This window comes from Penaeus monodon, chromosome 40 (genome assembly GCF_015228065.2).
Source record: "Penaeus monodon isolate SGIC_2016 chromosome 40, NSTDA_Pmon_1, whole genome shotgun sequence".
Classification (NCBI taxonomy): Eukaryota; Metazoa; Arthropoda; class Malacostraca; order Decapoda; family Penaeidae; genus Penaeus; species Penaeus monodon.
The window spans coordinates 4,155,440-4,167,939 of NC_051425.1; the positions used below are offsets into that span (position 1 = coordinate 4,155,440).

The following is a 12,500-nucleotide window of genomic DNA, read 5'->3' on the forward strand; positions in this document are numbered from 1 at the left end:
ACCGTGCTTTCAGTCTAGATCGGAATTTTGCTGAGGTCAAGATGTCAGCAGTGACGTCTCGTTTCGTGTATGTGTCTAGGAGCCGTCAGGATATTATAAACAGTGTGACAAAGGGAGAATTTTTGACTCTGCAGCTTGATAAGCAAGATTCCTCCGAGAGGCCTCGCAAATATTCCACCTTTCTCCTCACTAACGGTATCCTGTTAGTGTCGATCCCTCCAAAGCAAAAGAACTACCTGGTGTTTATTCTGCTCGCCAGTTTCATCAAAATGGTACACTTATTAACTGACTTTTTATTATCTGGCACCACCGCCAACAGTTACCTTCAGTTTTCTTCCGTGCCTCCCATCCTGTAAATTACGCAAGATGCAGGATGAGAAACCATGGTGTTACAAATGTTTGGGCCTTGGGCACATTTCTCGATACTGCACTGCATCTGAAAAGTGTGCATGGTGCTCGGGTGCACATGATTCCCGTACCTGCATCCATCGTATCCCACCCTCTGATGTTGCATCAACTTCGACATGTCAAAACCCACCATCCACAAATGATGCAAAATGGAAATGTCCTCGATGTCACCAACCTGGAGTGAATGTTTGGCAGGAGTGTACCAGACGCTCGACCATCCCTCGCACTCTTGCCTCTGCAAACTCACATATACCTACACGTGTACCACTTGCCATTCCTGCTCCACCTTGCTCTACTGATTCCAGTCCAGCTCCACAGGTGTCTTCACTTCAAAAAGCTGTTGACTCCCTTAAGTCACAGTGTGCCTCCCTTGCATCATGCCTCAACGCCATCGAGGCTCGTTTTGATGCCATTGAGTCTCGCTTTGATTCTCTGGCAACCTCACTTGCTGATCTCTCCACCAACCTGACTACTTACGACACAACACTCAAGTCTCTTATTGAAGCCCAACGGTTGTCATCACCCTCCTTCAGTGGTTATATTTCTTATGTTCTTATGTGGTTATATTTCTTATGTCCACTCCTCTGTTCAGCACCGAATACTCCGTTCTTCTTCTGATGACAGTACCACTTTTCAACTCCTGGAGGTTAAACTGGGAGAAGGAACGATTCGTCTCTGCAACATCTACTCAGCCCCAGGAAGAATAAATATTGATGCTCTGCCTTCTCCCATGAACCACAGCATTGTCTATATGGGTGATTTTAATGCTCGGCACCCTGCTTTAGGTGGACGTCCCTATACTGTCAACTATAGCGGCACACGACTTATGAAGTTCATGCAGCACAACCACCTAACTCGCTGGGATACAGGAGGTGCCACACATTCTCGAGGAGGCAGCCTCGACCACATACTCACCTACGGACTTGTTGCATCTCAGGTCAGGTGCTTATCTGTACCTGCTCTTTTCTCTGATCACCTTGCTCTCAGCCTTCTCTGTTCGATCCCTACTGTGAATTCGTCTGCCTATCAACATACCCAGATCAGTATGCCCCCAAAGTACTGTCCTAGCTATATCTCCTACATGTCTGCTCTCTTCTTCAAACTTGATGTCACTTCTCCTGAGAAGTTATACTTGTCTCTTGTTTCTTTCACACATGATTTTTATAGCCACTATGTTCGTAGACCAAACATTAAGTGCCAGCCTGAAGCTCATGAGTGGACGCTTGACAGACGCATCAAGGCAGCAGAGAGACAGGCCATAGAGGATAGCCATGTCTATCAGAGGGATCCAACCCCAGACAACTTGCAACAGTACCAGACATCCAGTAATGCTCTTGTTGTGTGTGTTTATCGTGATGCCTGGCATGATTTCACCAATACCATTAATCATCAGACAAGCATAGGGTTCATGTGGCGACTCATCAAGAGGGTGGTAAAAAAAAAACCCTCAAGTGCACTCCATCACAGTCCAGTTCAGTATGCCCAAGATCTTGTTGAGATCTGGTCACAACAATCCAGTGTCCATAGCCTTCCTTCACATGTACAAGAGCTGCTCTCCACTCAGACAACCCACTGTGTTCTAAGCTTGTCAGCAGCCCTGCTGAGGAAAGATGAGGAAGATGACATACCAATAACAAAGGATGAACTTCGTCGTGCTCTTGCTAGTGGTAGTACATCAGCCCCAGGTGATGATGGCATCACATACTCCATCTTGTGTCTCCTCCTGAAGGTCACTGGTGATCCTCTTCTACAGCTTTACAACCTTTGTCTCCGACGTGGATATGTGCCGCAAGGCTGGACAAAGTGCCTAATTGTACCTATTCCTAAGCCTGGCGCTGACAAGTTTAAACCAATATCCCTTACATCATGCTTCTGTAAAGTGCTGGAGTGTATCTTCCTGAATCGCCTTATGTATCGCCTTCAAGACAAACTGTCATCCAGGTTATATGGATTCCTGCCACAACACAGCACACACCATTGTCTACTGGAGCTATACACTCTCCTCTCCTCTACAAGTCTTGTTGCATTCATTGACCTGAAAAGTGCCTTTGACATTGCAAATCCAGATGTGATCCTCGACCACCTTGTGGACTTTGGCATTAGTGGAAATCTCTTGCGATGGATCCGAGGATACTTAAGCATCAGATCATCCTATGTCCTCTTTAAAGGTACCTGCAGCACACCTAAGTGCTTTTGCCTTGGGACTCCACAGGGAGGTATCCTTAGCCCATTTCTTTTCAATATCCTCATGCACCGCCTCATATCCCAGCTCCCTGACATCCCAGGGACAACAATTACATGCTATGCTGACGACATCTGCATTCACTCCACCTCACCAGAAGATCTACAGCGCTTACTTCATTCATTTTACGAATCTTCCTCTTCATGTGGCCTCATCATCTCTACTGAAAAAAAGTAGGATCTTCTCTCTACAAATCCCACGAACACTACCCGAATTTCTAGTGGGCCCCAGCATTATACCATTCTGCACACAGTATCTTTACTTGGGCGCTCCAGTTCGGGTCCTTCCCACCACGTCAGCATGTCAACGTGTTCATCCCATTGTTCAGGAATTACTGACATGACTACAACGGCGCCTTGAACCCCTTCGCTGGTTAACCAACAATGTTGCTGAGGTCTCCATTCCCGTGGCCAGAAATATCTATACAGCTTTTATCCGTTCAGTAGTTGATTACCTATCTCCAACTCTTATTCAACTCTCCAAGACAGCACTAGATCCCCTAGAAAATTTTCAGAATAAGGTAATGCCCTGCATTCTAGGGTGCCCAATGTCCACTAGGATTGCTAACATACAGCAGGAGCTCCATCTCCTTCCTCTTGTGAAACGAATCTTTGCCAATGTAACATTCTTTACTGTCAAGTGTCTCCTCCAGTCTTGCTCCACATTATGCAGGCCTTATTAATATGTCACTTCACCCCGATTCTCGTCCCCCGCAACTCCGACCAGGTGGCTGTGCTCTTATTAGGAATGTTTGCCAAGGCCTTAGAAGATTGAATATTAATGTTCCCCAAGAGGAAGTTGACCATGGTCCTCCCCCGTGGCAAACTCCTCCTGTAGCAGTTTCCTACACACCCACCTGTAGGAGGGACCTACCCTGCCAACAGAAACAACTAGCCCTAGAGGCCATTGACAAGGTAAGGTCTTCCATTCCTGCTTCTCACACCCTCTACGTTGACGGTTCTTTACAAATAGATGGAACTGCTGGCTACTATGCAACCATCGAATGAGGGATGGACTGGACGCCGTCTGCGGGACTGGTCAAGCTCTACCTCCTGTGAACTGCATGGGCTTTTAGATGCTGTTAGCCTACTTTTAAGGACCGGAAGCAATGGACCAGTTATTTGTGACTCGCAGTCTGCCCTCTGTGCCCTCTCCTCCCCAAACCTGAGGCCAGTAGCCTAGTCAATAATATACTGCACCATCTAGTCACAGCCATTAGACATGCACTTGTAATACATTTCCTATGGATTCCCTCGCATGTTGGAGTAGCAGCTAATGATGTTGTGGACCGTCTTGCCAAAGCTGCCTGTAGACCTGCCCTACCTGCGGCAGACGCCTCGCCAGCAACCCTCTCCCACTACAAGCGGAGGAGACGTGCTTCCGCTCACTTGTCAACCACCCGGCGCAGGAATGCCGAGCGGCCAGCGAGCGTAAGCATCCAGCACTACGACCACTTCGCCTCTCGTCCCTACAAGTACCGACGCCGCGGTCTGCTGGTAAGAAGACACAATGTGGTGGCTGTTAGGCTACAGACCAGTGTGGCAGGTGGGCGAGACAGAGGACGTGCCCCAGTACTCATCGTGTAAGTTGTGTGACGCATACAGTGCGAACCACCTCCAGCATTACTGCCTCGAGTGTCCAAAAGTTGCTGATCTCATATCAAACAGAGATTCTGTCTTAGACGTCTGCAAGTACTTATTAGCAGAGGACAATCTAGATGTAATACTTTTGCAATACCCATATTTTGGTAGCTGTTAATACTTCACCCGAGCTTCCGTTGATTATCATTCACGTATTTATTTCATCTTTCCTTCTGCAATTGATTCATGGTGTGACCTGCGTGTCATGAATACTCTGTAGCCAGCATTTAATTTGTGTTGTAAAGGCTTGTCGCTCACTGCGCGAAATAAATCAATGAAAACAAAAAAATCCCTTTCCATGTCTCTCTCTCTCTCTCCCTTTCTCTCTCCATGTCTCTCTCTCCCTTTCCCTTTCTCGTTCCATGCCTCTCTCTCTCTCTCCCTTTCTCTTCCCATGTCTCTCTCTCCCTTTCCCTTTCTCGTTCCATGTCTCTCTCTCTCTCTCTCTCCCTTTCTCTTCCCATGTCTCTCTCTCTCTCTTCCTTTCTCTTTCCATCTCTCTCTTTCTCCCTCCCTTTTCCTTTAATCACGTTCCTTTAATCCTCTTCCCGTTCCCCGCAGACCCATAGCTGCCCTCTCTACATCGCCAAGGAGAGCTTCTTCCGGTCGACGGGTCTTGCTTTCGCCTTCCCCAAAGGGTCGCCGCTCAGGGACAAGGTGAACCCCATGTAAGGCATCCATTAGTTAGTTACATTGGCTATGGGGGGATACTGATAGATGTAAACAATACAAAGAAGCAGGGAGTGAGGGAGTGGGACGTCGAATGTTTCAAAGCAGACAGGACTTCATATTGAAACAGCAATAAACAAAACTCGGATTTACCATCTGAAGTCTAATGTCACTCTCTCTCTTCTACACACACATACATTTTTTCACACACACACACACACACACACACACACACACACACACAAATATATATATATATATATATATATATATATATATATATATATATATATATATAATATATGTATATATATATATATATATATGATATAATATATATATGCATATTTTTCATATATTTATACATTATAACAATGGTAGCAATGTCCAAAAGAATGGATGTTTCTTACGTTTACTTACTAGTCACAAGTACAACGCGACACAGACAAATACAACCCAATACGCTAGTCAGGGCCCCACGGCACAAACTAGGTAACTCAGCGACCTTATATGACCAGTGTTGAACTCTCTGTTGCTCTCTGACTCTGCTTCACTGACCCTGGCTCACTGACTCTCTTGATTGAAGGTGAGTACTAGGCTTTTATGCATAGTTAGGGTCGTCAGTTACCTTAGTTTTGAACACCTGCGGCACTTACCTGCGCTGACGTCACTCGCATCGGTGGATCCATCACTTATCTGTCACTAATCCTAAACAAAAGATCATAGAGAGGTACACCAAGTGGCCTTCAATGAGGTCCGAGTGTCTTCGCGAGAGACCTCTAAATGTTATAATAATGATCATTTGTAGCATCCAACCGACATGGATCTGCGTCTTGGAGAGGACACTCAAGCGCTGTTGCACCAACTCCTCGGTCGTATATATTATATGAATATATGTGATATATATATATATATGTATGTACACACACACACACACACACACACACACACACATGTATTTATATATATATATATATATATATATATATATATATATATATATATATATATATATATATATATATATGCATTTATATGTATATATGTATATATATTTATATATATATGTATATATATGTTAATATATATGTATATATATGTATATATATGTACATATATGTATATCTATATATATAATTGTGCTTGGGTGAATGAATGTGTACTGGCATATAAATGTGTATTTTTTCAAATATCTCGCCTCTTAAGCCTTCACAGATTGAAGGAAGCCGGCATCGTGAACCATCTGCTAAGTACGTCCGTGAACAAGTACGTGATCTGCAAGAACGCTGAAAAACTGCAGCAGCAAAACGACCGCTTGCGCCCGCTCGAACTCGGAGATTTCTACGGCGTGCTCTCCGTCTACGCTGGGGGTGAGGCCGAAGTTTGAATTGTAAGGATGCAAAAGCGCGCACAGACACACAAGCACACACAAGCACGAAGAATTGCACACATACACACGCGGCAACACACATGAACAAACATTCACACGCACATATACACTTTTACACAAGCAAATACACGTGTACAAAGATGAACATAAAAAAAATTATATGCATACCGCGCCACCATGCACGCAAAAGGTATACATATACATGCTTGAGGAATATGCACAAGCACGAACACAATACGCGGGCAAACACGCACACACAAATATACATGCACACGCGCAAACATACATGCATCATCATCAGATACGCATATAAACAGACATAGGTAAGTAAAAATAAACACACATATTCATACAACCTCACACTATTATTATTTGTATCATCTTTACTGCTACTACTATTATCATCATTCTTATCACCATCATTATCAAGGTATTTAAAAGTATTTTTTTAAGTGCCTTGATCAGCACTGCTACTTTTCTTTGTTAGTATCTGCCCCTATCAGTGATTCCAAATATCGTTAATTAAGAATATGATAATAATAATAATGATGATGATGATAATTATAATAATTGTTATCTTTATCATCACCATTCATATCATTATCATCATTATTACTTTTAATACTTTATCTTTATCATTATCAACATTATCATTATCGTCGATAATTATCATCACTATTATCATCTTCTATTTTACAGCTTTAGTTATTATAATACCTCTTAATTTTCTTTTATCATCCATTCTCTTGTGATGATAGTAACGGCTGTAGTAGCAATTATAGTATTAACAGTTATAGTATCAATAGCAATAATAATGATAAACTCTGTGTTATCCTGTTGTTATCAATGATAACAACGGGAGAGATGATTAAATAGTGATATATTAAGAGGATGATAATTATTATAACATTATTGATGATGATGGTAATGATGATGACGATGATGCTGATGATAATTGTGATGATATTCATTATAATGAAAACAACAACAGCAACAGCAATGATAATGATAATAATGATAGAAATAAAAATAATGATAATAATAATAATAATGGTAATGATAATAGTAATAATAGTGATAATTAATGAAAGTAGTATTAATAATGATGATGTTGTTACAACTACATGGCAATAATAATAATGATAATAATAGTAATAATAATAACGATAATGATAATAGTAATAATAATAATGATAATGACAATAATAATATAATTATTATTTCTATATCTTTTTTAGATAAAAATTATTGATGTTATTATTGACATTATTAGTGTCATCATTATTCTTATTACTACCATTAGTAATAACAATATCATTATCAATATTGTTATTTTCTATTCTATCTCCATAGATTTGTAACTGATAAAATATTGTTATTATTGACATTATTTGTATCATTATTATTATTTTTTATTGTTATTGCATCATCATCCTCATCTTCTTCATCATCAATGTCATCATCATTATCCTCCTCCTCCTCATTATCTTCCTCCTCACCCAGTTAGTGTTTCCAAATTCATTTTACATCATCAATGAAAAAAGGAAAAAAACACGATTAACTTTTTTTTTTCTTTGCAACAGGGATCATTTTATCCTTCTTGATGTTCCTCGCGGAGGTCACCTGCGGACCACGGAATAAGTAATGACCTTTGACCCCTGCCCTGTACGGTGACCCTTCGTGATGACCTTGATCTGTTGATGGATTTATTTGACAAAATTGTGGCTCCTTTATCTCATCAGGCGATAAGAGATTATGTATGTATTGTCTTATCAGTAGTATGGAATTTGTCTCGTTATCTAAAATGTAAGATAACCGAAATTCCTCTCCTGATTTAGTGTTTGTCATTACAGTATAAGTAGTGGTGATGTTGATGTTCTCGATGTACAAGTAAAAGCACCAGACATTCGCTATTTCCTTATTTTTCCTGATGTAGCATCGATAACACCAATAATCTTCACGAAAAGAAAAGAATCGAGTTATAAAGATATTTGAGAGGAAGTGAAATGTTGGTCACAAGGTACAAGTACTTCAAAACAGGTACAAACACGAAAAATAGCAAAATAAATAAAAAAGTAAAAAAAAATCTATCTATCTATATCTATCTGTCTCTCCTCTCTCTCTCTCTCTCTCTCTCTCTCTCTCTCTCTCTCTCTCTCTATATATATATATATATATATATATATATATATATATATATATATATATATATATATATATAATGAATATATTGGAAACAGCGATCTTTTGATCTTGAACGGTTCTTAACAAGAGTGACAGAGGTTAAAGTTAGCACCAATTCCAAAATGAACGTAAGGGACATAATCGCAGAGGCAAATGCACACTAAACCGCGGGGTGATGCTTTAGGGTGGTCAGCTCCTTTCTCCCCGACTGTGACCCCAACAGGAAGCCAGTCTTACTCAAAGCTAAGTTAGCTGAGAAAGGCTATCCAAGGGCGAATTCGGGACCTTGCGATTGCAAAGCTAGCACTCTATCACTGCAATATGCAACTTCTAAAAAAGTATACCTAGTAAATATTTATCTTCAGACATAATCGTCACACATAAGGCATACGTACGAAAATGGGAATTCCACACTCATTAACGCTCACTAACGCTTATAATACCATCAAATATGTAAATAAAAAACAAGAAAGTTCGTTTTATATTTTAATAGAGCAAAACATAAATGCAAAATGAAGTTACCAACTTGAGATCTACATTAAGACTTTCATGGCAAATATTAACTATTAGTCTTGTTCATGGATATTGCAAACATGAAAAATTAGCTGTATATTACACTAGAAAGGAATACAAAACATAAGATCCATCTTGAAAGTAAAAATAAGTTTTAAATACCTCTATAACTATTTATAAAATAAATACTATTGGTATGTCATGGGAGCAGCTCAGTTACACTACCAAGATATAGTCATAGTTTCTATACTTTTATAGCCATACAGACGGAGAGAGAATCTAACTTTTCTTAATAAAATGTCGGTCGCTGTTTGTAGGTAGTCTGTTCAAGTATTTCATGTCTTGGTAGATCTTTGGTGTCCTTTATTCAATATATTCTGAAAAATAAACATGAAACAGTATCTGGTTATGAAAAGAGTAAAATCATAGCCAATATACCAAAGAAGTTGATTATGCTAATGCTGAAGACGGTGATAATGATGATAAAAATATCAAAATAGCAGCAATGCTGATAAAGTTGATGATAACACAAGTAGTAGCAACAATAAAAGGATCAAGGTGATAACAACAACAAAATAATAACTACAATAATATTAATATAGCAATAATAGTAATAATGATAATAATAATGATAATGATACTAGTCATAATAATAATAGTAGTAGTAATGGTAATAATAATGATAATAATAATTGCAATAGTAATAATAACAACAGTCATCATACCAACAATAATATTATTGATGATGGTGAAGATAGAGAAAAAAATTACATAACAGTAACATTATCAACTTTAAAATTAACAATGATAACAACAGTGCTACTAGAACGACAGCTACCATTTCTACTAATAAAAATTATATGAAGTACAGCACACTAACAATAAGAAGATAGCTAAAACAATGACATTATTGATAACAACACTCATATCTTAATTGGCAGGCATGCTATAGAAAATGTCTGCCCTGGAAGAGATATAGACACAAGCGCAGTCAAAGACAATGACTTCAAAGATACCAAAATACTTGCAACAATAACAAATATCTTGCCACATTATTAACAAATGTCTTCTAACAAGAGCAATGCCGGTTATTTTGCAATAAAAAAGCTCTTGCCTCAACAACACTCGCACTGGCAACTTCAGTGATGACAAAAGGGAAGGAAGGTTAAAGGGGTTAAAGGTATTTTCCAAAAATTGCAGGAAATACTTGCAACAATAATATCATATCTCTTGAAACAACAACGACGAGTCTCCAGCAACAATAACAAGAAAGTTCTTAAAACAAAAACAGCAAACATCTTCCAACAATAATAGCAATGCTATACAACAATAAAAAGCAAATGTCAAGAACAACAATAGCCTTGCAACAATACCGACAATCATGCAACAATAATAACAGCCCTCTAGCAACAATAATAACAAAAACTCACCTTGTCTATCATTCCTTGACGCTTCGTCCTCTCCCATCTGCTTAATGTCATCTTTGGCGAACTTAAAGAACAGCAGATACAGAGAAGCCGCCACAGCAGACATAGCAGTTGGAAGGACGTCAGACAAGAGACCGAACCACACGCACAGCAGGAAGTTGAAGACGATGACTATGATGCTGCAGAGCCACCACACCCACTCCAGACACGTGATCTCGCTGTGCCGCCGCTGTTTGAGGAGGAGAGGGGTAGATGCATGAAGTCAGGGACAGATACAAATGCTCATAAACACGGAGACATACACGTACGAATACATATATACACACTGTAACCGCTTGGTCGCTAGTTTGCTCGACCCCGTGGCTCGCTCGCTAGACGAGCCACGCTATGATCACGGGAGCAGACGACTGCTTGTCATTCGCCAAGCGAGCCACGTCCCTTGATCACACGAGGGGTGGCCGCTCGCCATTCGCTAAGGGAGCCACGTTATGATCACGGGAGCAGACGACTGCTCGTCATTCGCCAAGCGAGCCACGCCCCTTGATCACACGAGGGGTGGCCGCTCGTGAGTGGTTATTCCTTGTTCTGTGATTCCTCAACCTCTGTGTATATATATGCCTAACTTTTGTAAAATAAACACTTGTAGAATTGTCACCACTTGATTTACTCATCCTTCTCAGCTCTGAGGAAACTCTGCAGTTAGCCACGGCTACATTGGTAACCCCTGGAGTTACTTCGGCAACAGCATCCCCCTTCCTGCAGCCAGTCCGCCCTTCCGACGACACGTCAACCAACAACCCTCCATCTGCGGCAGTGCATGTCAAGCTCCCCACCTTCTCAGCAATCGATGCTCCCACCTGGTTCCTGCGAGCTCCTGAAGTGCAATTCCGCCTGAAGAGGGTAACTAACCCCACTACCCAAGCCAACCACGTCCTCGCGGCCCTTCCAGATGAACTTTCTCCCCGCATCTCAGAGTGGTTGATGTCCAAGGGTGACACTACCATCAATTACGACAACCTCAAAACTTTCTCCATCAGCAGCATTGCGAGTGACACAGCTCCTCCAGCTCACCAATCAGTCCCTCGGCGACCAGAGACCTTCTGATGCCTCGCTTGAGATGAAGGCTTTGGCAAGACTCCCTCCAGCAGCCGACAGAACAGTGAAACAGCTGGACTTGCTTTGCGCCCTTTGGCTTCTCCGCCTACAAGAAAATATTTGTGCAGTTATCCCCAATGCAGAGGAGATGAATGAAGCTGACCTACAGGAGATGACGGATCACATGCCCCTAGTCCACGCCTTCACGAGACAAGCCGTCGCATGGTCCCTCTGCCAGTGCTGTTATCTCTCCGCCATTGCTGAGTTCAACTGCTCTATTTGACACCTGCCAGGCAGGAAGAATCCTGTAGCCGACACCCTCTCCAGAGTTTCCATCGACGCAGTTCATTTAGGGCTCGACTACAACTAATTTGTTAAAGAGCAGCAATAGGACCATGAGACGTCTGCCTGCTGTACATCCATTATTTCTTTCAAGTGGAAGGACGTCCCTGTGGCCGAAGCAGGTACCACAATCCTCTGCAACATCAGCACCAATCGACCGCACCCGTGGATTCCAGCCTCCCACCGTTGTCACATTTTCAGCCTCATCCACGGCCTGTCCCATCCCTCTCGATGAGCGAGAGTACGCTTCCTGTGGTACATCTCCAGAGACACAAAGGATTAGGTTCGATCCTGCACCGCCTGTCAAATCTCCAAAATTCAGTGACATACCGAAACGGGCCCCGGATCTTTCCACCAGCCATAGAGGCGTTTCACACGTATCCACGTCGATGTAGTGGGTCTCCTGCCGCCATCAGGACATCACTACCTCTTCACCAAAGTGGACCGTTCAACTAGAAGGCCTGAAGCTATTCCTATGTCCAACGCCAGGTTTTGCCTCCTGCGCCGCCGTTCTGCTCTCTTGGTGGATTTCAAGATTCGGCATACCTGCCCACATAACGTCCGACCGAGGCACCTCTTTCACTTCACAG

At 41.6% G+C, this 12,500-nt stretch overlaps 1 protein-coding gene across 3 annotated transcripts in view; it reads right to left on the bottom strand.

Annotated features, from left to right (window-relative positions):
- The window catches only part of LOC119597804, a 21,017-nt gene that overhangs the window by 4,207 nt on the left and 4,310 nt on the right, over positions 1-12,500 (bottom strand). Inside the window, exons 4-5 of one of the 3 annotated variants that reach the window (XM_037947443.1) lie at positions 10,477-10,702; positions 9,005-9,423 (exon numbers count right to left, since the gene is read on the bottom strand). The exons of 1 other annotated variant lie outside the window; for it this stretch is intronic. In XM_037947443.1, the coding sequence (XP_037803371.1) occupies positions 9,410-9,423; positions 10,477-10,702 (240 nt within the window). In that variant the 3' untranslated portion in view covers positions 9,005-9,409. Of the gene's footprint in view, positions 1-9,004; positions 9,424-10,476; positions 10,703-12,500 lie in introns of those variants that run through there. One more of the 3 variants, XM_037947441.1, reaches the window with a different exon arrangement.